At 41.0% G+C, this 27,515-nt stretch overlaps 1 protein-coding gene across 1 annotated transcript in view; it reads left to right on the top strand.

The window, feature by feature from the left end:
• Nucleotides 1-1,020: 1,020 nt before the first annotated feature.
• Nucleotides 1,021-27,515, top strand: part of LOC127786885 (calcium-dependent protein kinase 15-like) — a 35,218-nt gene continuing 8,723 nt past the window's right edge. Inside the window, exons 1-3 of the mRNA XM_052314601.1 lie at nt 1,021-1,729; nt 26,872-27,015; nt 27,141-27,293. Of these exons, the coding sequence (XP_052170561.1) occupies nt 1,081-1,729; nt 26,872-27,015; nt 27,141-27,293 (946 nt within the window). The 5' untranslated portion in view covers nt 1,021-1,080. The remainder of the gene's footprint in view (nt 1,730-26,871; nt 27,016-27,140; nt 27,294-27,515) is intronic.

Here is a 27,515-nt window from a genome sequence, read left to right as displayed (position 1 = left end):
GAGTCTTGATAGAATTGTTTTCGTTTTTGCTTTGCACTATTTTGATGTTTATTTTAATTTTTAAAATATTTTAAAACATGTAAATCCTTATATAGATTCACACATAGTTAGTTTTTGACCTCGGGCTCTCGTTTTCTTTACTATCAACTATGCTCAAACACTCACATTTTTAGAAGTATGGGTTCATTGATGAAAGCGCTATGGGCAAATTTAAAATGGTGCCTTGGATGCTTCAAGTCTCTTGACTTCTAGTTGTTGGTGTCCAAAGTTTTCCTTTTTAAGTTTGGAGAAAAAAAATATTTTTAGACAAAAAATCATCATTTATTAAGGTTGCGTTCTCTTTATTTTTTAATTTTTAATTTTGAGTTTTGAATTCGTTCTCAATTTTTTATTTTGGTAGTCTGTTTTTAAAAAATTAAAAATACTTTTTTTTGTCATTTTAAAAAACTATTTCTCAAAATAAAAAATTAGAAAACGTGTTCACTTTGAAAATTTGAAAATAATTTTTTAATGATATTTTATTTAATAAATTTGATTATTCAGTAAATTAGAAATTCTTAATGTTAATATATTATTAAAAAAATATATACATTTTAAAGTTAATAAATTTTATAATATTTTTTTCTATTACAATAATAAAATATGAATAAATAAATAAATGTGTTTTAAGTTTAGAGTTTGTTTTACATTAAAATACTCAAAACAATTTTTTGTTATTTTGAGTTTTTTTTATAATTTTTTTTAAAAAAATATATTTTTAAAAATAATAAAGAGAACGCGTTTTCATTATTTTAAAAAATTAAAAACTAAAAATGACTTGAAAATAACAAAAAGAATGTAACCTAAGTTTTTACACTTTTTGAGGTAGTGAAGTATATCCTTAAAGTTAGGTTTTAATAATTTTTCTTTTATTTTTTTTATCCTAAGCATAGAATTAATTGTGAATGAAATAAATACTTTTTTAAGTTGTAACTGTAGACTGTTGTTAGGAAAAATCTAAACTGAAAATAATATCAGACCTCTGAACTCATTTTGGTGGCCATTTCTGAATTACTGTTAAACCCACTTTCAAACACATGAATGGGTAACCGCCACGCCCACCCCCATGACGCCGCCGCCCACCCCGCCGGCGGTGCATCCGCATCGGACCACCCTCCCCCATCACCACGCCGGAAACATTCATCCTCCGCAAACGCTGTCACTCGCCTGCTCTGCGGCAACGGCCGCTTCCTTGGCCGCCCGATGGAGGATGTCCGGTCCACCTACATCATCGGCCGCGAGCTCGGCCGCGGCCAGTTCGGCGTCACCTACCTCGTCACCCACCGCGCCACCGGCGAGCAATTCGCCTGCAAGCGCATCGCCACTCGCAAGCTCCGCAGCAAGGACGACATCGATGACATCCGCCGCGAGGTCCAGATCATGCACCACCTCACCGGCCACCGTAACATCGTTGAGCTCAAGGGCGTTTACGAGGACCGCCAGGCGGTCAATTTGGTCATGGAACTCTGCGCCGGCGGCGAGCTCTTCGATCGGATCACCGCCAAGGGCCACTATTCCGAGCGGGCCGCCGCCGGGCTCTTCCGCCAGATCGTTACTGTCGTGCACAATTGCCATTCGATGGGCGTGATGCATAGGGACTTGAAACCGGAGAATTTCTTGTTGTTGAACACCGACGAGGACTCGCCGTTGAAAGCCACCGATTTTGGGCTGTCAGTGTTTTTCAAACCAGGTAATGGTTCTGATCAAATTGCTCGTTTTACATTTGTTTGTATCGTTGATTTATCTATCTCTATGCTATTGCTGGTCGGATGATGGAGCTTAAATAAAGGGATATGGTGATTGAGTCAAATATGTAGGATTGGGATTGTGAAATAGATTTGCTGGAGTCAATTTTACTGAATGCTGTAGTGACGTATAATTTTGACTTGTAGTGGGTATTTGTCGAATTGTTATTCTTTCTAATTCACTGCATGCGATGCTGCTCAAAATATTTTTCTATTTGGGTTTGACTACCCTTAGGACTGGAAGTCCAAAAAAAGAAAGAAAATTATGACAATGGAAATTGTGTAGAATTTTATAGTAGCTGGAAGATGAGGACTCATGCGTCAAAAGAAAAGGGGAAACAGGGAGAGGAAGATGACGGGTGGAGTTTCTATTGTTCGTAAGAAGACAAAGCGTTGAGATTGCCTTGAATTCAAATTTAGTTGACTCAATCAAAAGTAGGGTAGAGGTATTTGTCCCGGAATATCCTTGATGACTTTTGCAAGTGATTAATTTTTTAATGGGAATTGGGACATGGGATGATCAGTAACTAACTTGAACCCAACCAAACTGAATCAGAAGAACGTCACCTTGGATGAAAGCTGCTTTAGTGGTGGACCTGCCATCGTACTTTTTCATCTCTCTCATTCTTTAAGCTCCTTGATTTAATTAGATTTGGAACTTAAATTTGTTGTTTCTACATGTAAAACAATCAGAAGTTGGTCAAAATAAAGTGGGGAAACTTGTCATAAAGAAAGAATGTATGAAAACCTTGAATCAAGACTTCTATTACAGCCTGCCATATGGATAAATGGTGTCGAAAAGGTTGAATAACTTGGGGTTTTATGTAGCAAATTTTTTTTGAATGAAATTCAGCTCTCTTCTTTATCATTGAAGCAAAAGTAAGGTGTAATATCTAGGCAGATGCCTTTATGTGTGTATGGGTTCACCCACACTCCTGAACAATTATAAGCTAGCAAGAAACCTGAACATCTCAGCCAAAAGCAACTCTATTAGTTAATATATGGCCATCATGGGAAGATACCCGATTATGGCTATAAACTAGAAAAGCACCATTGAGGCTTGCTTCTTTGGGCCGTGGGTGCACCAAACTCAAATGAAGGGCATATGGTCATTGAAGGCTGAAACTAATGATAAATGGTGGTATGACGATTGATTTGAGTTGTGGGCTTTTGTCATGTGCTGTTAGGAGATGGGGGTGTTAGAAAGTTCACACTTTAGCTCGAATTGGTGTACTGATAGAAATTTGGTGTTGTGTACCTATGCTGGAATTACTATATTAAGGGGAAAATATGGTTGTAATAAGTTGTAAGTAGATGAGCATTTTTGAATTTGAATTCGGGAGTGGCAACTGTTTTATTGGTGCCCACAGCCCACAGAAGACGTGTTTAAAAGCTCAGTCCCAACTCATTTGAAACGCATCCAATACAATTGAATTGCCTATTCTCTTAATTTTCCCTCTATAATTCTCTCTCTCTCTCTCGCTCTTCTTCTCGATCCATCTCCCTCAATTCTCAAATTTCCCCTCTCTCTTCTATGATTTCCACCTAATTCTCTTCTAAATAGAGGAGAATTACCTCTTTCGGATCAAGGATTCGACATTTGGTTCTCCTTTGTTATAAAAAAGCCTTAATTTCTATAAGCAAATTAAATTGTCTTTGTTTCTTTTGTTATGTTTTTTCTATTTTTAAAATTTTATATCGAGTGCAACTTTCAGGTTTTGATTTCAAGAACCAACCATGGTTGCTTCAGTGATGGTTGGATAATACCTATCAAGTATATGGACTTAGCCTAGGTTTTTTAGGAATTATGGAAGAAATTAGGGGAGAGAGAATAGAAAGGGAGGGATAATTCAGAAAGAACAGAGAGGGGGAGAGAGATTGAGAGGGAAAGAATATGTTATTACTCAATAATAATTCCCATCCTCTATACTTAGCCTATTTATAGGCTCTTGCCTTTCAGTTTTAATATCTAATTAAAAGGTGTCAAAGTTGGACTCTAACGGGGGAAATTCTCCTCAAATTGGGGAAATTGAAAGGGAAGAACAAAGAGATTTGAGAAGGGGAGACGAGAGAAAGAGAGAGATAGAATTAGGCAGGAGAAATGATATTGGTATTGATCTTCGATGCTTTGGGGTGCAATATAAGTGTGTTCATATACTAATCCGGCTCCTACCAGTGGCTCCAAGGCTCGCTTGGTTATCAATTACACGAGTAGTTTGAATTTAAAATTCAGGCCTAATTGCCTAACTACTCTTCTTGCCTAAACAATCAATTAATCACAATTCACCCCAATTATTACAATTGTGTCTGTGACAATTCCCCCTCCCTTTAGCAGCTTTTTGTCCTCAAGAAGGTTAGAGTAGCCCCACAACCTTAGCAAACTGCTTGACTATGTTGGGGAGATACTCCCAAGTGTTGTTTTTTGGGTGAAGATTGGACCATCTCACCAAGACTTGTGTCAGAGGGGCTCCCTGTCGATATATGATCCTTTTGTCAAGGATGGCCACGTGTTCTGCAGCCTCAGTAGTATTTGAAAATAAGGGAGGTAGGTTTGTGCTCACTGAGTTGGCTCCTGCTGATTTTTTCAATAAGGACACATGAAACACCGGGTGTATTTGGGAGTTTGGGGGTAACTGAAGCTTGTAAGCTACCTTTCCAATCCTGGCTACAATGGGATAAGGCCCATAGTACATTGGACTGAGCTTGGAGTGCTGCCCCGAGGCCAAGGCCGACTCAAGGGGTTCTGGGGCCCCCCTAGGCGGTAACTAGTTTAGGGGCCTCACCCACATTTATTGTCGCCACAGGAAAGGGAAGCGGCTGGCAGTGGCAGTTTGGTAGCCGGCGTCGGTAGGGGTAGCGGCACAAGCTCTCTCTCTCTCTTGCACATGCGTGTTGGCAACCGCGTCCCGTTGGTTGTCTCTCTCTTGTGCTCCATCTCCTTTGGTCTTCGTCTGCCAATTCGGTCGATGTCTTGTTGTCTCCTTCTCGGCTCAGTGACCTCACTCACCTCACATACGCAGGTTAGTAGCAGTAACAACCAACAGGGAAGGGGATGGCAGTCTAGCGGCTGGATGCAAGAGGGAGGCCGGCGGTCGGCAGCGGGTAGCGGTGTAATCGAGAGGCGAGGCGATCCTCTCTCTCTCTCTCGTCGGCCATCATTTTGCGTTTGCATGAACCGATCGGCAATCGGCATCCTCCGCCTTTCTCACCGTCGCCTTCCCCGCCTTCTCCTACAGTCTCCGTTGGCCGACTGGCCTTGGCCTCCTCTTCCTAGGTGGTCGGCGGCCTACTGACTCTTGAAGGTTGAAGTTGGGCCAAAATTTTTTTTGGGCCCCCCCTTTTTGGGGGCCCTAGGCATAGTCCTTAGTGGCCTCCCCCTTGAGCCGGCCCTGCCCGAGGCTAAAGCCTTGAGATTTGCCTGCCTAAGTCTCAGGTGGACTTCCTCTCCTTCTACAAATTCTCTGTCACTTCGTTTCTTATTTGCAAATTGCTTGGTCTTATTATGAACATTGGCTAATTCCCTTTGTAGAACCCTGAGTACTTGTTGCCTTTGCTATAGATAGTAGTCCACCATAGCTACTGTGGTTTCTCCTAGTATAGTAGGGAGTAGAGGCGGTTTATACCCATATAGAGCCTCGAAAGGAGTCATCTTGATAGAATTGTGATGGCAAGTATTGTACCATTACTGAGCTAAAGATAACCATCGGTGCCACCCCTTAGGCTATAGGAAGCATAGACATCTCAAGTAGGTCTCCAAGCATTGATTCACTTGTTTAGTTTGTCCATTGGACTCCGGGTGATAGGTTGAGGACCTATGTAGTTTGGCTCCCAACTGCTTGAATAACTCCTTTTAGAAGAGACTGGTAAACACCTTGTCTCTATTTGATACGATGGATTGGGGCACTCCATGCAGTTGCACCACTCTATCTAGGAAGGAGCGTGCTACCTCCTGAGCAGTGAAGGGGTGGGTCAACCCGATAAAGTGAGAGAATTTGGTGAGCTTATCCACCACAACCAAAATGTAGTCCTTCCCTTCAGACTTTGGAAGTCCTTCCACAAAGTCCATAGATATATTAGACCAAGCTTGCATAGGTATAGGGAGTGGTTGCAGTAGCCCAGGGGTTGCTCTGTTTTTGTTTTGCACCTCCTATAAGTATCACACTACAGCACATATTCAACTACCCACTTTTTCATTCGTGGCTAATAGAATAGTTGCTTGACCCTCTGGTAAGTGTTCTGCATTCCAGAATGGCCCCCAAGTAGGGATCCATGGAGAGTGTCCAAGATCTTCCTCTTTAAGGCCTCACTACTTCCAATGACTAACCTTCCCTAGTACCTCTACACTCCATTCTTAATAGTAAACCCCAGTTTAGTGGTAGGATCTAGGATGAGTTGTTCCATAATTCCCTTTGTCCACTCATCCTATTCATAACTGGCACTAACCTTTTGATACCAGTCAGGGACAATTGCTGTAATAGAGGTCATCATGGCTTCTTCGGTGCATCTGGATAAGGCATCAACTGCCTTATTTTCTCTCCCCTTCTGGTAGTGGATGACATAATCGAATTCCATCAGTCTCGCCATCCCCTTCTTCTGGAGATGTGTGTGTAGCCTCTGTTGGAGGAGGACTTTTAGGCTTTCATGATTCGTTTTTATGATAAATTACCCCCCTCCAAGTAGTATCGCCATTTATCCACTGCAATTAGAACTGCCATCAATTCCTTATCATATACACCAAGTCCCTGGTGCCTTGGGCTTAGGGCTTGGCTAATAAAGGCCAATGGTCGCCCCTCCTGTGATAGCACTGCTCCCACTCCTGTACTGTTAGCATCAGTCTCCAAAGCGAATGGTTTGGAGAAATTCGGAAGTCCCAAGGTGGGTACTCCACTCATCGCCCTTTTGAGCTGTTTAAAGGCCTCCTCTGCCTTCTCATCCCATCTGAATCTTTCCTTCTTTAGTAAATTGGTTAGGGACCTGCTAATCACCCCATATTCTTTCACAAATCTCCTATAATATCCCGTTAGGCTTAGAAATCCCCTTAGGGTCTTTATTGAAGTAGGCCTTGGCCATGTAAGCATAGCAACCACCTCCTTGGGGTCAGTGCTCAATCTTGCACTAGATATTACATACCCCAAGTATTCCACCTATGACGACCCCACTCTCGGAGATGCCACAACCAAGGAATCCAAGAGGGAGTTTCTAAAAGAATGGTACAAAGGAAAACTCAAATACAAACAATCACAAGCATTCCTCATATGACAGCGGAAGCCATAATCCTTTACTTACAACACCATTCGTCTAACATATACATTAGGGCTTAATCGCCCAAACATCTCAATAGAATTACAACAAATTTAAACTACCTTCCTTTGCACCCAAACCATCCCCAAGACCTTTTAGTCAAGAGGCCTCTATACACATCACTATCAAACGAGGATCAAAATCAAGTTTCACTAAGCTCACCTGTAGGCTTAGCTATTCCCTTACTTGGAATGATGCAAAGTAAGAATGACCACAAGGCCCAACAAGTATGATATACAATAAATGGGATCAATAGGCGATGAATAGATAAGAGAATTATCCACTTACATTAAGTACCCCCAATATGGTGCATCATAATAGCATATAACAAAAAGAGATTTACTCATTTTTATTTGACACATCCATGGCATATTATTCCCCATCATGTATCCATACCATGTTATACTATATCATGCCATACCATGATATACCACATCATGCCCCTACCATGACTCATAACACCATGTAATTTATGCACATGCTCATTTACTCACATACGGTCTTTGGGGCTCATACATAACACACCAACACCCAAGGCCTCAACATACATGTAACGTACATAATTTCAATTAAATCTCTAACTTGTGGACTGAGACCTACTTACTGAGCTCATAGTCGTTGCTCGTCCGTGTCAAGTGCTTGTCCACCCAACTCTGGGTAACAATACCATATCATTAACTTTTGGACCATTGTCCACCCACATATCGGTTTTTCACTAGGTGAGCATCACAAGTCGAAGTTTACATGCATTGACCTTCCTCAGGCGAGCATCATGAACCGAAGCTCACACGCACTAGCTTTCCTCAGGTGAGTATCGTAAACTGAAACTCACACGCACTGACTTTCCTGAGGCGAGCATCGTGGGTATACCCCCCGGACATGGTCTGCTACGCATATCAGTCACCATGCAACATTTTAAACACAATTATACATGTCCACATACATGGTCACGCGCTTATAAATTCCTTTAAGCTAATGCTCATCATGGTTATGTATAACAACATTTTGAAACACACCTATGTATATGCTCATCCACGGTCATGCGCACATAAACCACCTCCACTCATTCATAGACTATGCAAGGTCATAGGAAAAGCCCAACTTATACTCTTAGATGTATTTTCGCCCCCCAACAACATCCAATCAATATCATAATCAATGAAGGAGCGTAAATAATAGATAATATGAAGTTTGGGGAACATAGTAAAAGCAAAATAGGAAGCAACGGTCGACAACAAGGGGCAGAACGGTCGACAGCTCAAGCCCCAATGGGCGACCACTAGTGCCTTCCCTGAACGGTCAACAACTTTGCCACAATAGTCGACAGTTAGTGCCTATATATCTAACGGTCGATAGCTTAGCATGGTTGGGTGATTGCCAGCATGAAGACGCCCCAAAACGGTCGATAGTCTCCGCAACCTGCAACCCGAAATAGCATACACAAAAACAACATCCATGCAAGTAACATCAAAATCTTGTATGTTCTTAACCCTAGCAAAGGAAGCATCATTCCCAAGGAATTATGGGGTGAAACAAACCCTATTTGAGCTCTAAAGGATTTCATCAAGATTTACCGAATCATCAAGGATGTACCACAAATTTAATAGCATAGCTAAGCACCCCCTTCAACCAACATAGGGGTTTCCATAAACAAGGCCTCAATTAAACTGAATTAAGGGTTTGAATTTGCTGAATAAAAAGGAAGAAGAGAGAACAAAGAACTGGCAAGAAGATTAAAGAGCTTGCCTTAGATGATTTTCCTTTTGATTCTTGCTGGAGTGGAGTGGCTAAGGTGATTGAAGAGAGCTTGGGAGCTATGGAGGCGGTGCTGGAAAGCTCTCTGCCGACTTGCTTCTCTTGTTTTTCCGATTTCCAGATTTTTGTTATATTATTACCCATATTAATGTATACACTAATCTATATATATGTGTTTGTTATACCCCATAAGTCAACCTCGAGCTGTGGTGCAATGATGCACATGCATCAGCTCCCTGCCCCTTGCCCTCAATTTCCAACCCTGCCACCAGCTTCCAGATTTTTCTTCCGCTTTCTAATAATATATATACATATATTTCCTTTTCTAATAATATATATACATATATCTTATATTATTACTTTTTAGTAATATCTATTATCTTATATATTATTACTTCTTAACAATATACATATATATCATATCATATAGTATAAAAACAGTTCATGCCCCCAAATTGGAAGGAAGAAGACGCACGGAAATGCTGCACATTACCGCCCACCTATACAATATAATAGTGCCTTAATATATAATATCTTTTCAAATTATATAATGCACATATATATCTATTCAAGTGCACCTTGCATCCCGGCAGCCCCCTTATTCCGTTTCCACTAGTTTCTCCTAGCTTCCATTACCTTGCTAATATAGTATATAATATACCCACATAATCTAATATAAAATATAATATTGTTTTATAAGACTTAATATATCCTAATATGCAATATATAACCTTTGTCTTTTCCTTTACAACAATTTAATATAATATAAGCTCCCAATAAGAATACATAAAAATGCTTCCAATTTAATAATAATAGATACAATATTCTAATATTGGCTACTAATATAATTCCTCCACCTGTACCACGTCATGATAATTTAATCCCCATTGTCTCTTAATTTCAGGGACATTCATTCATCTAACAACCTCGAAAGAAGCATTCTGACCACTAATTACATAAACATCGATAATGTGTCCTAACCCCTTACTGGGTCGTTACACCACCCTTGGTTGAGCAAAAGAACACTTAGACCTCTAGGGCAATTTTTAAGTGATCCAGGTGTTGTTAGAACGAGGGGCTGTAAATAAGGATGTCATAAAAAAAGACTAGTACGAATTTGCAGAGGTAGGATTAAAAAATGTGATTCATTAAGGCCTGAAATGTGGCAGGGGCATTGTTAGGCCGAAGGGCATTACCAAGAATTCTAATGCCCTTGATGAGTGGTGAAGGCTGTTTTGGGGATATCATCATAATTCATTCGAATATGTTGATACCCTGATCTCAGGTCTAGTTTAGTGAATACCACGGTATGTTTAAGTTCATCAAGAAGGTCTTCTATTATAGGAATTGGGAATTTGTTCTTTACGGTATGGGAATTGAGCTGGTGATAATCAATGCAAAAACGCCAACTCCCATCTTTCTTTTTGACTAGAAGTATCGGTGAGGCATAAGGGCTTTGACTTGGTCAAATGATTGACCTTGTCAACATGTCTCTGATCAAGTTTTCAATCTCGGCTTTCTGTTTAGGGGGGATACCGATAAGCTCGGATGTTAATGGGTTCAGTATTGGGCTTTAGGATAATTGAGTGATCATAATGTCTATGGGAGGCAGTGACTAGGGTTCCTCAATAGGTCCCTAAACTCAAGCAAAAGTTTATTAAGGGAGTCTAATTCGTGTACCTTCCACGATTGATTGTTGGTGGTTTCACTTGCTTCGTTCTGTTCTGACTCGTCCTCTGCATGCTCCATTGCATGATTGAGAAAAGTTGTGCTACTTGGTCCATTTGGACTTCAGAATTTTCTCTAGCTTCCTCTCGGTTATCATCTTACATATCCTTGTCTTTGGACTGCCTGTGAGGGTCATTCTTCTCCCATCCTTTCCAAATGTGACTTCCATTTTGTTGAAGTCAAAGCTTATAGGGCTGACTCATTTCATTTAGTCCACTCCAAGGACTATGTCACAACCTCCTAATTTCAACAGCTCAAGGTCTGCTTCAAATGTCTCCCCATGCATCTCCCAACAAAATCCCTCACATGCAGATCGACATAATACTTTGTGACTGTTTGCTATAGTCACGAACAACGGATGAGTCCTTGTCAATTCACACTTCAACTTTTTGGTCGCTCCTTCATCAAGGAAGCTATGTGTACTTCTGTTGTCAATCAACACCATTAACCGATTGTCTTGCACCTTTCCTTCTACCCGAATGATTTTGCTAGTAGTAAGACCTCTGAGGGCATGAAGTGATATCTCCACATTTTCCTCTCATTCTCCTTCTAGCAACAAAAATTGTTTCCAACATTAATGTCCTGGGGCATATCGATCCCCATATCTGAAGCATAGGCCGGACTTCCTCCTCTAATATGCAAGTTTCCTACTATTCATAGTATGGGAACAATTGTAGAAGAATGACTTCCTTCTATGCCCCCTTGGCTAAACCTTCCTCTTTCCCTTCCTATCCCCTTACTCCCTATTTGAAGCATTCCAGAATTCATAGCCTGCATGGGCCACTTATGCTTCTTCATTAACACCACTATCGTCAATTCTTGCAGCCTCGCACACTCCGCAGCTTGCTTAATAGTTTTAGGTTGCTGCATCTTAATAGTTAGCCTCAATTCTTCGCTTAATCCACTCACAAAACTAGAGACAAAATACCCTTCCATCAGATGTGGATTTAGAATTAACATTTGAGATTTAAGCTCCTCAAACCTCAATTGGTAAGATTGCACCAATCCTTCCTGACGTAGCTTGTTAAACTCCTCTACTACGTCCATCATATTTCTGTCTCTGAACCTCTCACATAAATTCTCTACAAATTCAGCCCACCGACAACCTTCCTTAGCTTCGATCTATCCTTGAAATCATGCGTCCCTCGCATTATTAAAGTAAGTAGCAGCGAGAGTCACTCGTTACTGCTCAGGCACATGGTAGAAGCTAAACATTCTCTCACACTAGCACACCCACCATCTCGGTTTCACCCCATCAAACATGGGGATCTCCAATTTAGGAAATAGAAAACTAGGCTGATGAGGAGTAGCCTGAATTCCTTGCCTACTTTCCATCGTGTTCTCCCCTACCACCACTGGATTTGCCTCAAATTCAAAGGCGTCCTTTGTACGTGTGGTTGGAATGTGCCCAGGCAAGATCGGATTCGGTCTCTCTCTAGGAGGAAAGTTTGGAGAGAGTCTTACCTAGCATTGACTAGTAACCATTCTTATGAACGTCTGCATCTGATCCCTCAGTTAGTTATGTTGCTCCCGGTTATCCCCCCGCCATCAATCCATTGCTCGATTGATTCTCCTTTCCACCACTGCCTCCATGGACGATTCCATACTTCCCATCCAAATTGGCATATCGGATACTATCGCTGTGACCTGCTGCAACTGTGCCTTCATTTGCTTCATGCGAGTACCATTGGCCATGGTGAATTTCGGTGATGATCGCCTTGTGCTCTGATACTAAAATGTTAGAGTTGGACTCTAATAGGGGAATTTCTCCTCGAATTGGGGAGAATTGAGAGGGAAGAACAGAGGGATTTGAGAAGGGGAGAGAGAGAGAGAGAAAGAGAGAGAGAGAGGCGAGAGAAATGATATTGGTATTGATCTTTGATGCTTTAGGGTGCGGTATCAGTGTGTTTATGTACTGATCAGGCTCCTACTAGTGGCGCCAAGGCCCACTTGGTTATCAATTACATGAGTAGTTTGAATTTAAAATTCAAGCCTAATTGCCTAACTACTCTTCCCACGTAAATAATCAATTAACCACAATTCACCCTAATTATTACGATTGTGTGTCCGTGACAAAAGGTACAATCATTTACAACACCAACATAGTACAATACAACACATGCATTAGTATTGCAATGACTAATATACCCCTGGGGTTGTGACAATCCCTCTTCCTTGAAAAATTTCTTCCCTCTTCCTTGAAAAATTTCTTGTCCCCAAGAAATTACAGCAACTGGGTTGCTCTTGGCAACTGCTTCAGCAAGTTTGGCAAATAATCCCATGTGGAATGATTTGGATGCAAGTGTGTCCATTGCCCTAATACTTGGGTAAGGGGCATTTTATCTTGATATATCACCCTTTATCCAAAACAGCTCGAGGCTCAATATCAATTGTAAGGTCTTCATCTGCTGGAGGAAGATTATGGGTGGCGGCTGCATTGGGTTCCACAGATTTCTTGAGTAGAGACACATGGAATACAGGGTGAGTATTCACTCCAGTTGGTAACTGCAGTTTGTAAGCCACTTTTCCCACCTTAGCCACTACTGGAAAGGGCCCAAAGTATTTAGGACTCAGTTTAGAAGCCGAATTAGTAGAAAAAGAATGTTATTGGAATCTTTTCACCCTTAGGTACACCATATCACCGACATTAAATGTTCTTTCACTTCTCCTCTTGTCAGAAAACTGCTTCATTTGATTTTGGGTTGTGGCTAACTCCTTAAGCAATGTTAATATCTCCTGTCTACACTGCAAATACTGCTCCATCACAGCCATAGAATTTGGGTAGTTTATCGCAGCTGGTAAGAGAGGAGGTTTATATCTAAAAAATGCCTCAAAAGTGGTTCTTTTTATAGCACTATGATAGCTGGAGTTGTACCACCATTGTGCCAATGACAGCCACATATTCCAGCTTTTAGATTTTGAGAAACATATGCATCTCAAGTAAGCCTCCAGACAGTGATTCACCCTTTCAGTTTTTCCATCAGTCTCAGGGTGATAGGCTATGGATAACAGTTCCTCCCTGAAAATGCTGGTAAATACCTTGTCTTTACCCGAGCTAATAGATTTTGGAATTCCATCATATTTTCACCACTTAAATCTAGGAATGACTGAGCCACCTCTTGTGCTGTAAAAGGATTAGTCAAGCTTAAGAAATGAACAAATTTAGTAAGTCTGTCAACTACTACCAAAAACACATCTCTTCCTTTAGATTTTGGCAGTCCCTTCACAAAATCCATAGAGATTCCCTCCCAAGCTTGTTCGGGAATATCTAATGGCTGCAATAGACCAGGATAAGCAACCTGTTCATGTTTGCAGTGTTGACAGACTGCACAAGTCAACACAAAATCAGCTACATCCTTTTTAAGCCCAAGCCAAAAGAATAGCTGCCTTACCTTATAGTAAGTAGCTCTTAACCTAGAATGACCTCCCAAAGGAGAACTATGCAATGACTGCAAAATCCTGCCTTTTAGCTGCTCATCTTCCCGCACTACCAATCTTCCTTTGAACCTAATTAACCCATTTGAGAGTGTATAACCAGGTTTCCCAACTGGCCTGACAGTTAGTTGGGTTAAAATATGGACCATGCTATAGGTACTCCATGGGCTACACAATGCATCGTAAATGACAAAAATATCTCTCGCGCCTCACCGTCTTGCCTCATCTTCTCGTGCCGCCTTACTGCCTTGGGTGAGGGGTATTTTAGTCATGTGTTTCACCGCTTTACATCGCTTTACCGCTTCACGTTGCCTCACTTAATCACCTTGAGTGAGGGGTATTATGGATATTTTAGCTACATTATGTAGCCCATGGAGTACCAATAGCATTTTCCTTAAAATATCCCTTACCCACCTAGTCTTCCCATAACTTTCAGAAATATCTTGCACCCAATCTAGCACAACTGCCGTAATAGCTTGGCAATTACCTTTTTTTTCCCTTCTTGAAAGAGCATCAGCCACCACATTATGCCATCCCTTTTGATATTGTATGATATGGTCCAGGCCTAATAATTTTGATACTCCCTTTTTATGTAATTGTGTATGTAGCCTCTGCTGTAACAAAAAACTGAGGCTTTCATGATCAGCTTTAATAATAAATTGATTCCCTTCAAGACACTGCCTCCACTTGTCAACAACTATCAACACAACAATCAACTCTTTATCATAAACCCTCAATCCCAAGTGTTTCGAAGCAATAGCTTGACTAATGTAGGCCAGTGGTTTCCCTTCTTGCATCAGCACAACCCCCACTCCATTGTCACAAGCATCGGTCTCTACTACAAATGACTTAGCAAAATCAGGCAATGCTAAGACAGGAGCCTGAGTCATAGCCTTTTTTAATGTCAGAAAAACTACCTCAATCTTAGGATTCCAGTGGAAATTATCTTTTTTAAGTAGTTCTGTCAAGGGCTTGCTAATTACTCCGTAGTGTTGTATAAATCACTTGTAGTACCCTGTCAGCCCCAAAAAACCCCTCAATTCTTTGATTGTTATTGGTCTAGGCCACTCAACCGTGGCTAATATCTTCTTAGGGTCAGTGCTGACTCCTTCTCCTGAGATTATATGACCCAAATACTCCACCTGCCCCTTAGCAAAGGTACATTTTGACAGCTTTACATACAATTGATTTAACTTGGGGGATCTCAAATGCTGTCCTTAGGTGGGATAGGTGCTGATCAAAAGTAGGGCTGTAGATGATGATATCCTCAAAGAAAACAAGTATGAATTTCCTCAAATAAGGGCTGAAACTGTGGTTCCTTAAGGCTTGGATGGTGGCAGGTTGCGTCAGTCCGAAGGGTATGACAGTGAATTCATAGAGGCCTTGATGAATTCTAAATGCAGTTTTTGGGACATCAACAGGTCTCATCTTGATTTGATGATAACCTGCCCTTAGGTTAAGTTTAGAAAAGATGGTAGCACCAGTTAACTCATCAAGTAGGTCTTTGATAATAGGTATAGGAAATTTGTTTTGATAGTAATGGCGTTGAGTTGATGATAATCAAACACAAAATTGCCATGTACCATCTTTTTTCTTAACAAGAAGGATGGGTGCTAGGTTGTATAATAGAATTAGCCAGCATATTTTTGACTAGCCTTTTGATTTCAGCCTTCTGTACAGGATGATATTGATAGGATCTTATGTTCACAGGTTTAGAATTTGGTTTGAGGTGGATGGAATGGTCAAGTGGTCTAGATAGAGGTAAGGAGGTTGGCTTTGCAAATAAGTCCTCAAATTCTCTCAAAAGTAATTGTAAAGAGTCAGATGATTGTACCTCATTAAAGAGTTGCAGGATAGCAGTGTTTGCAACCATTGAATGTTCTTCCTGTGTCTCAGTCCTTTCTTCCATCTCAACAGCCTGTATAGAGTACAACTGTGACACCTGTGCCCCTTTCTTCTGTAATAATTTTTGCAATTTCTTACCAGTGATACCTTGCATTCACCAGTTTCAAGGCTCCCTGTCAATGTCAATTTCCTGCCATCTATCTCAATAGTGACTTCTAATTTGTTGAAGTAAAAAGCTGGAGGACTGACTGTCCTCATCTAGTCTGCTCCCAGCCCATTGTCACACCCTCCAAGTTCCAGAATTCTCAGGTCTGCTGTAAACTCTTGCCCCTGCATCATCCATTTGAAATCAGCAGATTTGTAATCGTTGTACATTTTATTTCCATTAGCCACCGTTACAAAGAGAGGAGTAGTGGCTGTCAGTCTACATTTCAAGGTCTTGGCATTTGCTTCATTCAAGAAGCTATGGGTGCTGCCAGTATCAATTAACACCGTTAGTCTCCTCTTACCAGCCATTCCTTTCACCTTAATTATTTTGCCAATAGGACATCCTTTTAATCCATGAAATGAAATTTCTCCTCCTTCATCTCCTTGCATTTCTTCCTGGAAAATTTCAGTCTCCTCCACAACCTCTTCTTCTTTTTCCTCATCCAATCCCTCCATATTCCATCACTGCCTTCTACATTGATGGCCAGGACTGAAATTATCTCTACATTTATAGCATAATCCAAGCTGCCTCCTTTGCTCTATGGTAGGATTTTTTATTGCATTAAGGTTAGTGTAAACCTTAGGATTTCCCTGGTTTATTCTTACTGTTGCAGCCCGAGGATTTCCTCCCAATTGCTAATTGGTGGAAAGAGTATTTCTCAGTAGGACTTTATGCTTTTTGAATATTGCTTTTACTGTAACCTTGCCTTCTAAGCAACCTGCTTAATGGTTGTAGGCTGCATCATCTTGACAGTCAGCCTCAATGCATCCTTGAGGCCACTGAAGAAACTGGAGGCAAAATACTGCTCCGTTACTACAGGTTATGAATTCAACATCAAGGATGTTAATTCTTCAAACTAGATCTGATACTCCATCACTGATTTGTCCTACCTTAGTTTGTTAAATTCTTCAATCATATCAGTCATTGACTTCTCTCCAAAGTTGTCACAGCCCAGGGACATAATTGTAATTAGGGGCAAGATATATTTGTAATTCAATGTTGTTCTAAGGCTAGTAGGACTCTCGCGCTTGTGGCCACTTGGTCCTAACGGCCGAGAGAGTTGGTTAGGAGAATACTCTAGATTTGTAACTCTCTTATAAATAAGATGAATGCATGAGGATAGGGATCATGTGAGGATTATATCACTGATATTTTCCCTCACAATTCTCTCCCTCTCTCTCTTCTTTCCCTCTTTCTCATATTTGTCTTTCTCGCCTATTATCGGTTCTTCCCCAATTATGGAAGAGCCTACCTGTTAGATCGGAGATCTGACAATTGGTATCAAAGCCAGCGATTCAGCTGGAGTGGGTGATGGAAGAAGGAACTAGAGTGAAGCAGATGGAATCGCGCTTGGATGCAATTGAAGCGAGTATGAGACAGAGCCAGGAGCAGGTGGACAATTGTCTGGAGACGCTGGAGATGGGAATTCGACAAACTCGAGGAGATCAACCGGAGCAAATCAGAGAATGCGACCAATCTAGATTGGGCAGTCAGCGGAATTTGGGAGGAATTTGCAGGGTTGAGCCAACAATTGAGTGTCGCCTTGAGCATGTTTGCTCGGCAACCTAACGCTAGTTTACCAACGGATTTCCCTCCCAGGGCCTCCTCAGCGCCTATCCTAACGACACCGAGGAACAGACAGAGGCTACAGGATCAGATGGAGGCCAGGGACAAGGGAGAAACGGAGGAGGAGATGTTCAACAGAGGAATTAGGGGAGCTCATCCCACGATCTAGAGGCTAAGGATGGACATCCATGTGTTCGAACATGATCGGCCTAGATGGTGGATCTGCCGATGTGAGAGAGTGTTCTACTATTATAGAGTGGCCGAGAGGGAGAAGGTGAATATAGTTGCCTCTTACTTGGATGATGTGGCCGACGCTTGGTTTCAAAATTGGAGCTGAGGACTAGCAGAGTTAAGTTGGCCAGAATTCGTGAATAGCCTATGTAGTAGATTTGGGGAGAAGACTCAAACCGATGTCATAAAGGAGTTCAACAAGCTTAAGAAGAAGGAAACAGTAGAAGAATACCAGGCAAGGTTCGAGGAATTGAGATCATTATTCTCCCTATCCCACCCCTTCTTGGACGAAGCTTATTTTGTGTTTAGCTTCATCAGTGGGTTGAATGAATTGATCCGGCCCATTATGAAGATGCTCCATCCAACAACAGTTGGACAAGTAGTTGAGCAAGCCTGCCTTCATGAATTATCCTTGGAAACCTTTGCTAAGAGGCATAGGCTATCCTCTAAGGGGAGTAGAGAGGAGGCTTCTTACAATGGGATGCCAAAGGAGAGTAACTAGCCATGACTGGGGAGTGGATCAATGGGAAGGAATCCATCGGCCCCAACCCCAAACAAGGCCTTGACCTTGGATTAGAAAAGGCAAATGGGGCTCTGTTTTCGTTGTGGAGAAAAATTTGGTCAAGGGCATCAGTGTAAGAGGATGTAGCTAACAATGGAGGGACAAGGTGAGGAAGAAGAAGAGGAGGCTGAAGAAGGAGAGGGCCTTAAAGGGCAGGTTGAGGAGGAAGAAGGTGGGGAAATTTCTATGCACGCCTTGTAAGGCTGTGCCTCAAGCAAGGTATTGAAGGTTAAAGGAATGGTGGGAAAAAGGAAGTTGGTGGTGCTCATCGACAATGGCAGCTCCCATAGTTTCCTAGATCAGGAAACGACCATTGCCATGCAGTGTGAGTTGTAGGAGACTCCTCCCTTGTTTGCGCTAATAGCTAATGGGAGCAGGATGGTGGTGAATAAATTTACGTGTAGGGGATTCCAATGGATGATGAGTGGACATGAGTTCATAGCGGATTTGAGAATCCTTAGGTTGGGAGGTTGCCATGTGGTGCTTGGAGTGGATTGGACGAGAACAATGAGTCCCTTAGTATTTGACTTCAACACACTCAAAGTCACCTTTGAGATGGGGGGAAGAGGATCACTCTTAGGGGCTGTCTGGCAAAAAGGGAGTACAAGGCAGTGTCAGGGAAGAAGTTACAGAGGTTGTTGGAACAAGGGGGGACCCTCAATAGCCCAACTACACTCTCTATATGCCTTGGAGACAAGAACAACAGAGAAGGAGGACAAGTGCCAGGGTGGATCTGGGAGAGAATGGCACTTCCTGCCCCATGCCATGGTAGCAACCACCCTAAAAGTACACTCTCATGAGCCAATTAATAAATTGTTGATGGAATTTGAGGAACTCTTTACCACCCCCACAACCCTTCCCCCACACCGATTCCTTGATCATTCCATTCACCTAAAACCCAACAGTAAACTAGTAAACCTTAGAGCCTACCATTATTCCCCTGTTCAAAAGGTCGAGATTGAAAAGCTGGTGAACAATATGTTGAACAAATCCTTGATCCAACTGAGCCAAAGCCCCTTTGCCTTACCAGTTCTCCTAGTTAAGAAAAAAGATGGGTTATGGAAATTCTGTGCGGACTGCCTATAGCTAAACTCCATAACCATCAAAAACAAATTTCAAATCCCTATCATCGAGGACCTCCTTGACGAACTAACCGGGGCATCCATTTTTTCTAAACTAGACCTCACCTCGGGGTATCATCAGATTAGGATGAACCCTAATGACTGTCCCAAAACAACTTTCAAGACTCACTAAGGACATTATGAGTTCTTAGTTATGCCCTTTTGAACCTTTCAAGCCTTGATGAACCACATTTTTATCCCCTACCTACGGAAATTTGTGCTGATATTTTTGATATCCTTGTTTATAGCCTTAACCTAGACCATCATTTGATTCATCTATCTTAGAAAAGCCTTTGAGATCCTCAAAGCCCATCAACTTTATGTGAAGTGGACTAAGTGTACTTTTGCAGAAACTAGGGTGGAATATCTTGGCCACATTATCACAGGTCAAGGGGTGAGTATTGACCCCTAGAAAGTTGCAGCTATGGAGCATTGGCCCACGCCTAACACCCTAAAGGAGTTGAGAGGGTTCCTAGGGCTTACCAAGTACTACAAAAGATTTTTCAAGGGCTATGGTGTAATTCGTAAGCCCCTCACTAATCTGTTGAAGAACAACAACTTTCATTGGGGACCAGAGGCGACTAAGGCTTTTGAATCACTAAAAGAGGCCATGACTTAAGCCCCAATCCTAGCCTTACCCGACTTTTTCATGGAGTTCATTTTGGAAACAGATGCTTGTGACACGGGAATAGGGGTTGTTCTAATGCAAGAAGGGAGGCCGGTGGCTTACTTAAGCCTAGCCTTGGCCCCAAGACATATAGGGTTGAGTATATACAATAAAGAACTAGTTGTTGTTTTGATGGCCATGGAAAAATGGAGGTACTATTTGGAAGGGAGGAGGTTTATCATTCGAACAGACCATGAGAGTCTAAAGTTTCTCTCCCAATAGAGAGCACACAATCAATTATAGAGGAAAGGAATTACTAAGTTGATGGGGTTTCATTATTGCATTCGGAAAGGGAAGGAGAATTTGGTCGCAGATGAATTATCAAGACGTGAGGACACGGCTGCTTGCCATGCCATATCAGCCTTGGTATCGGATTGGGTACAAGGCATCACATAGAGCTATGAGCAGACCCCATGGATTCAGGAGATACTCACTAAGCTGGTAGTGTAGTCTCAAGAGGGGACCGAGTACGCACTCAAGGGGGGACTCTTGAGATACCATGGCAAGGTGGTTATAGGGGAAGATGAGCCATTTAAGCAACTGATTCTCCTAGTCGTTGCATGATTCTCCCATCAGAGGCCATTCGGGGCTGAATGTCACCTATCACTGAGTGAGACAACTCTTTTATTGGCTAGGACTAAAAAGAGATGTGCCAAGGTATGTGCTCCAGTGCACCACCTGCCAACAATGCAAGCATGAGCAGGTGCCCTCACCAGGCCTACTGCAGCCTTTGGAGATACCAGCTCAAGCATGGGAGTAAATCACCATGGGCTTTGTAGAAGGTCTTCCCAAATTTGAGGGGTTTGATACTATCTTAGTGGTGGTGGACTGGATGAAGAAGTTTAGCTACTTCCTCCCCCTGGCACACCCTTTTACTACTACTGAGGTTGCCAAGAAATTGATGGATTTGGTTTTCAAGGTGCATGGGCTACCCAGGGTGGTTGTCTTTAACAGAGACAAGGTGTTTACAAGCCAGTTCTAGGAGACACTATTTCAAGGATTGGGAATCAAGCTTCAGATGTCTTCAGCTTATCATCCAAAAATCGATGGACAAACGGAGCGTGTGAACCAATACCTGGAGACATACTTAAGGTGCCTAAGCTTTACTAACCCTAGGAGTTGGAGTAGGTGGGTGGCACTGGCCCAATGGTGGTACAACACCAACTTTCACACCGCTCACAAGAGAAACCCCTTTGAAGCTCTATTTGGTTACCCCCCCCCAATAATTCCAGTCGTTATGCATTACAGCCCCGCTGAAACTTTAGTTGATCAGTACCTCCAAGCACGGCAGGAGGCACTGCAGGCCATTAAGAAGGAGCTTACCTTGGCACAACAAAGGATGAAGCAATTGGCTGACAGACACCACTTTGATAGGGCATTTGAAGTGGGTGAGGAAGTTTACTTGAAGGTGAAACGGTTCCAACAACACCTTTTTTTGTAAGGGATCTACGTCTAAGATCAACCCAAAGTACTATGGGCCCTTCTGAGTCCTTGCTAAAGTTGGGCAGATAGCCTATAAGTTGCAGCTTCTAGAGGTGGTAGGACTACACTCTGTGTTTCATGTGTCACTCCTAAAGAAGGTGGCTAGGCCATCTGAGACAGTTAGCAGAGAGGTGCTGGAATTGATTGAAGACCAGTTGGTGGAGGTGGAACCCTAAGCTGTGCTGGAGAAGCGAGTGCTCTATAAGGACTCCGTGCCCCTCACACAAGTCTTGATGTAGTGGTCACACTTGCACCCTGACAACACCACCTGGGAGTATCTCTCTGATCTGCTCTAGCAATATCCCAGGGTGGCCATGCTCCTTTAATTTCTTGGGGACAAGAAATAATTCTTTTTTTTAGGGGGGGAGTTGTCACAGGCCGGGGACATAACTGTAATTAGGGGCAGGATATACTCGTAATTCATTGCTATTCTAAGGCTAGTAGGACTCTCTCACATGTGGCCACTTGGTCCTAATGGCCAAGAGAGTTGGTTAGGAGAATACTCTAGATTTGTAACTCTCCTGTAAATAAGATGAATGCATGAGGATGGGGATCATGTGATGTGAGGATTATACCACTGATCTTTTCCCTCCTAATTCTCTCTCTCTCTCTCTTTTCCCTCTCTTTCTCATATTTATCTTTCCCGCCTATTATTGGTTCTTCCCCAATTACGGGGATTTGACAACTGCTCACATAGATCCTCACAAAGTTAGTCCAATTAGCCTCAAATCTCCTCATCTTGATCCAACCTTGATACCACAAGTTAGCCATGTCACTAAGATAGGCTGCTGCAAGGTTAATCTTTTATCCTTCTGCTATATTATAATATTGAAAAAACCTCTCGCATCTGCGGATCCACCATCTCGGTTTTGATCTTTCTAAAACCGATATCTCTAACCTTGGTATTGGAGTATATTGAGAAGTTTGAGAAGAACCTCTTACTTGGATTTTTGGCTCCAAAACCAGTAAATCCTCAGCTTCTTGCAGTCCAAAAGCTTGAGGAATAATTCCATTGCTAGGTAGGATTGGATCGGTAGTGGCTCTAGGTGGAAAATCTTCTGGTAAGCAGAGTTGCGGCAATTTTGACAACATATTAAAAATGTTGTTAATTCTCTGGCCAAAAGTATCAAGGTCTCCTTGCACACTTTCTTGTGTTGCAGTGCTCTCTTCTCTGCCACGACTCACCACCTCCTGAGTCTGCAGTAGTCCTAATTCCATTGCCTCCATTCTCGCCTCAAGCTCCTTCATTTTGGTTCCTTTGGCCATCATTGATACTTACCTCAATTTCGACTCTGGATCACTGCTGAGATCACCTTCCTCTAGCCAAGAATCTATCAGCTCTGATACCAAATGTTAGGTATCCGGACTTATCGTAGGGTTTTTTTTAGGAATTATGGAAGAAATCGGGGGAGGGAGAATAGAAAGGGAGGGAGAAATTAGAGGAAAGGAGAGAGAATTCATAAAGAATAGAGAGGGAGAGAGGGGGAAATAATCTATTATTACTCAACAATAATTCCCATCCTCTATACTTAGCCTATTTATAGGCTCTTACCTTTCAATTTTAATATCTAATTGAAAGTTACAATCAATAACAACGCCAACAGAGTACAATACAGCATATGCATTAGTATTACCATGACTAATATACCCCTAGGGACAATACCATAATACCTATCTTAATAATTTGGGTGCTATAATAAAAATTGGCTCTTTTAGGGTGGGTTTTCCATGCTGTACAAGTTGATTTCACAATCAACTATCTTATGGAACATGGCCATACCTATTATCTTCGTTTACCGCCTTCTCATGAAACTTTTCCATATGAAGATGGCGTTGGAACTCTATCTCATTATTCCCCTGCTAAAGGATTGTGTCTTGAAGGGAACCTAGCATATAATTTTGTTATATTGTTCTTTTGCATGGATTTGTATTGTTAATGTGACTTTTAGAAGTCAATTGATATTTTGAATGTCATGTTACCAACCCTAATTGGGTTAGAATAAAGTGTAGTTGATGATGATGATGAATACACATTAGCTCTGTTAGAATTGGGAGCACTGATGGCCTTGTAATCCTCACAAGAAATCGATTAAACACCCCTTAACACACTCTCAAATCACCCGACCAACGTACAACCAACACAACAATCAATAAAGAACAGAAACAAAAGCATAAACAAAATAAGAAAGACAATCAAACCACATGGGGAGACACCGGGTTTTATCGTGGTTCATGCCACATAAATGGCACTACATCCAGCCTTGAAACCACCACCGAGCAGCCTTCTTTATTGATGGATAACAATACAGGACTTTCCCTCTTTCTCTTTCCCACGATATAAGCTTTCCCAAGAATGTACAAAGACTATTCTAACTCACAGCTTTCTCATTCTCTTGGCTCTCGTGAAAACAGAAAGAGAACATACGATTCTTAGACCCTCAGCCCCCCTGCCCTATTTATAGAAAATAGGGTGATATTTCCTAGAGCCGGTTATGACATTACCGGATTTGCCCTCCACTAATAACTAATATTACAAGAGTGCCACTTGCCTGTCAACTACCCCATAACTGCATACAAAACACTAGACATAATCCTATCACTAACTCGAGACAATCTTCAACAGGCTCTTTTCTATAATCAAAATTTGAAACAAGTAATGATGATAGAAATAAATCCTGAGTCCTCTTAGTTATTTGAAAAACTATTTCTTGATTTCCTCTTTGTTGTTGATAGGACCCACTCACTTTAAGTCATCCTAGGTGTTCTTTTATGTCATCTCTATCTTTGATTGCATGAAATTTATAAATTCGTTATTTAGTTTTTCTTGTGGTTAGTTGAAGGCCTGTAGATTTTAGGGTATATATCTTCATAATTATTAGTTTTTCCTAGAAGGTGGTGGAGTTCTATGGCAAGCCTTACAATGGAGTGCAGGCCTTTACCAATGGATTTAACCTTCAAATCAATTTTTGAGGGAGATTGAAGAGGCCTTTCTTGGAGGAGGAGGTGAATGGAGCTCCAGTAATCTGAATGGGGATGAAGCCCCGGGTCCTAATGGTACTAATTTGGCCTTTTCCCATAATTTTTGGAGTGTGATGGCAACGATATCATGCAGGTGTTCTCAAATTTTTTTTTGAGTCTTCTAGGTTTGAAAGAAGCCTTAATGCTTCCCTTTGAGCTTTAATCCCCAAAGCGAATGGGCCTGTAGAGTTTAAAAAAAAAGTTTAGATCTATTAGTTAGTTTGGTAAAGAGCATTTATGTTCATAGCAAAATTCTTGTCAATAAGATTGAAAGAGGTTGTTAGTTTTGTTATTTTTGGAACATAATACTATTGGTGGTGGCTATGAAATTCTAGATGTTGTCCTTGTGGCTAATAATGTTTTGGCCACTAAGTTGAGGAGTGAGACCTAAGGGACCTACATGTAAGTTGGATATTGAAAAGGTGCAGTCACATGCATTGGTTTTTTTTTTTTTATGTTTTGAATAGGATGGGTTTTGGGTATGGGTAGAGAGACTAACTAGATTTTTTTTTTTCCTTCTCTTTAAAGGTCTTCCCATAGGATTTTGGTTCATTGTTTGTGATAACGGGACCCTCTCTCTCCTTTCTTTTATTTATCTTAGTTATGGAGGCTTATATAATCTTATACTATGGAGACTTGAAGATCATGGTTGGGTGAAAGGTTTTGGGGTTGGGGATAGGATGGACCTGTCTTAAAGGTTTCTCATCTCTTCTTTGTAGATGTCGCTCTTTTTTTTTTCTAAGGTTTTAAATAGAGACATTAGAGTTCTGAGGGTGATTCTACTTTGTTTTGAGGTAGTTTTTGGTCTATATGTGAACTTGGCATACAACATTATTTTAGTGGTTGAGGAAGTTGAAGTGGTAATGGATTAAGCCGCTAACCTACATTGTAAGTTGATACATTTCCCTCTCAATACTTAGGCTTGCTGTTAGGATTGGCTTTCAAGTCAAGGACTTTATGAAATGGGATTATTGAAAGGTTTAACAAGAGGTTAGCCTTGTGGAAAAGGCAATAATACCTATCCAAAGGAGGCAATCTTATGCTTAGGAAGAGATTTTTATGTTACAATTGAATCAAATAGAACATACCCAGATCAAGAGAAACAATATATCTAGTCTTAATTCCACTAGTTGAGGTTGGCTAAATAAAGTCTAGCTCATCAATCATATTTATTTATTGTCATATTCTATAAAACCTTTATGATTCATATAACACATAGGAGCTTTTCACCAAGTTTTTCTTGGTCTTCCCCTACTTGTCTTGCTAAAAATGTCTTCCATTCCATCTACTTTCCTCTCCTCAAAGGGCTCTCTATTGGTCTTCTTCTCACATTGCAAATCATCTTAATCGTGTTTCATGCATCTTATCTTTAATAAGAGCCACTATGATCTTTCATCAATAAATCTCCTTTTTAATTCTGTTCTTTCTTGTAGGGTACATATCCATTGCAACATCCTCATGTCTGTTATGCTCATATTTTGTGATTGATGATTTATTCTCTAACCCCTGATGCCATATACAAAGTTAGTCTTATAGTCATGCTCATTTCATTGCAAAATATGCTCTCTCTTCTCATTCGGTTCAGTTCCTTATATTACCAAGTGACGTTCTAACTATAGGTAAGGAAGAGGCCAATGCTACTGATGATGTAATACTTTGATTCTTCAATAAAATCTCTCTGTTCTAGCACCAAAAAAAAAAGAAAAAAAGAAAAAACAGAAGATCTTTTTATTTTTAGTTCTTTTAAGAAAAAACAGAAGATCTTTTTATTTTTAGTTCTTTTAAGTTAGTTGCAACGTGATACAAATTATAGCCTGATTGATTTACCCTAATAGTATGTACATTGTTTATTTAGTTTGCTAGTTTGAAATACACTTAATGCTCTCATCAAAACCAACCCTTCCCTTTGTACACCTTATTGAACCTTCACAATTATCTTATTTAATTTAAAAAAAATTCTTTAAACTATAGATAAAGATGTAAGAAGGAAAGAGTTCCAATACACTGGGCCAAATAATAAAACCTCCTGCTATTATACTTATTGCTGTTATCATTAAATTTGGATGGATGGTAAAATTATTTATGGTAGGATCTGTACCATTCTTGTTCCCTTAATTTTGGGGCTTATTGGTGTGTTTTTAAGTTGTACAGTTTACTTGTATGTGCAGGAGATGAATTTAAAGACCTTGTTGGAAGTGCATATTATGTCGCACCTGAAGTATTGCGTCGAAGTTATGGAGCTGAGGCTGATATATGGAGTGCTGGAGTGATATTATACATATTACTTAGTGGGTTTCCACCATTTTGGGGAGGTAAGATGCCCGCATACTTCTATCTTCTTCAAAAATGTGATATTGTGGGTTTATGTTGCCCACTGTGTGGGCAAACAGTTCATTCAACCTTCCAAGTTCCAACTGCACTTTTATTTCCCATGCAGAAAATGAGCAGGGTACCTTTGATGCTATTATACGGGGTCATCTTGATTTTTCATCTGATCCTTGGCCATCCATATCCAGTAGTGCAAAAGATCTTATTAAGAAGATGCTAAGAAAGGACCCTAAACAAAGGCTTACAGTGATTGAAGCGTTGAGTAAGTTTGTAGATAATATCTTCCTATACTAGAGTTGGTAATTTGGAGCTTGACAGTTTGCACTTATGAAAAATACTACAAAATGGTTAGACATTTGGCTCTTATTGACATACACTACTCTGTATCCATTTCCATAGTGAGGGTTTTGGCATGGTTTAAGTTCCAAAACTTACTCTTCTACAAAAAATAGGCACATAAAGAAAATAATATCTTGATCTCAGG

Source organism: Diospyros lotus, chromosome 12 (genome assembly GCF_014633365.1).
Source record: "Diospyros lotus cultivar Yz01 chromosome 12, ASM1463336v1, whole genome shotgun sequence".
Classification (NCBI taxonomy): domain Eukaryota; kingdom Viridiplantae; phylum Streptophyta; class Magnoliopsida; order Ericales; family Ebenaceae; genus Diospyros; species Diospyros lotus.
The sequence above is the reverse complement of the archived record's forward strand: the minus strand, read 5'-3'. Positions and strand labels throughout refer to the sequence as shown.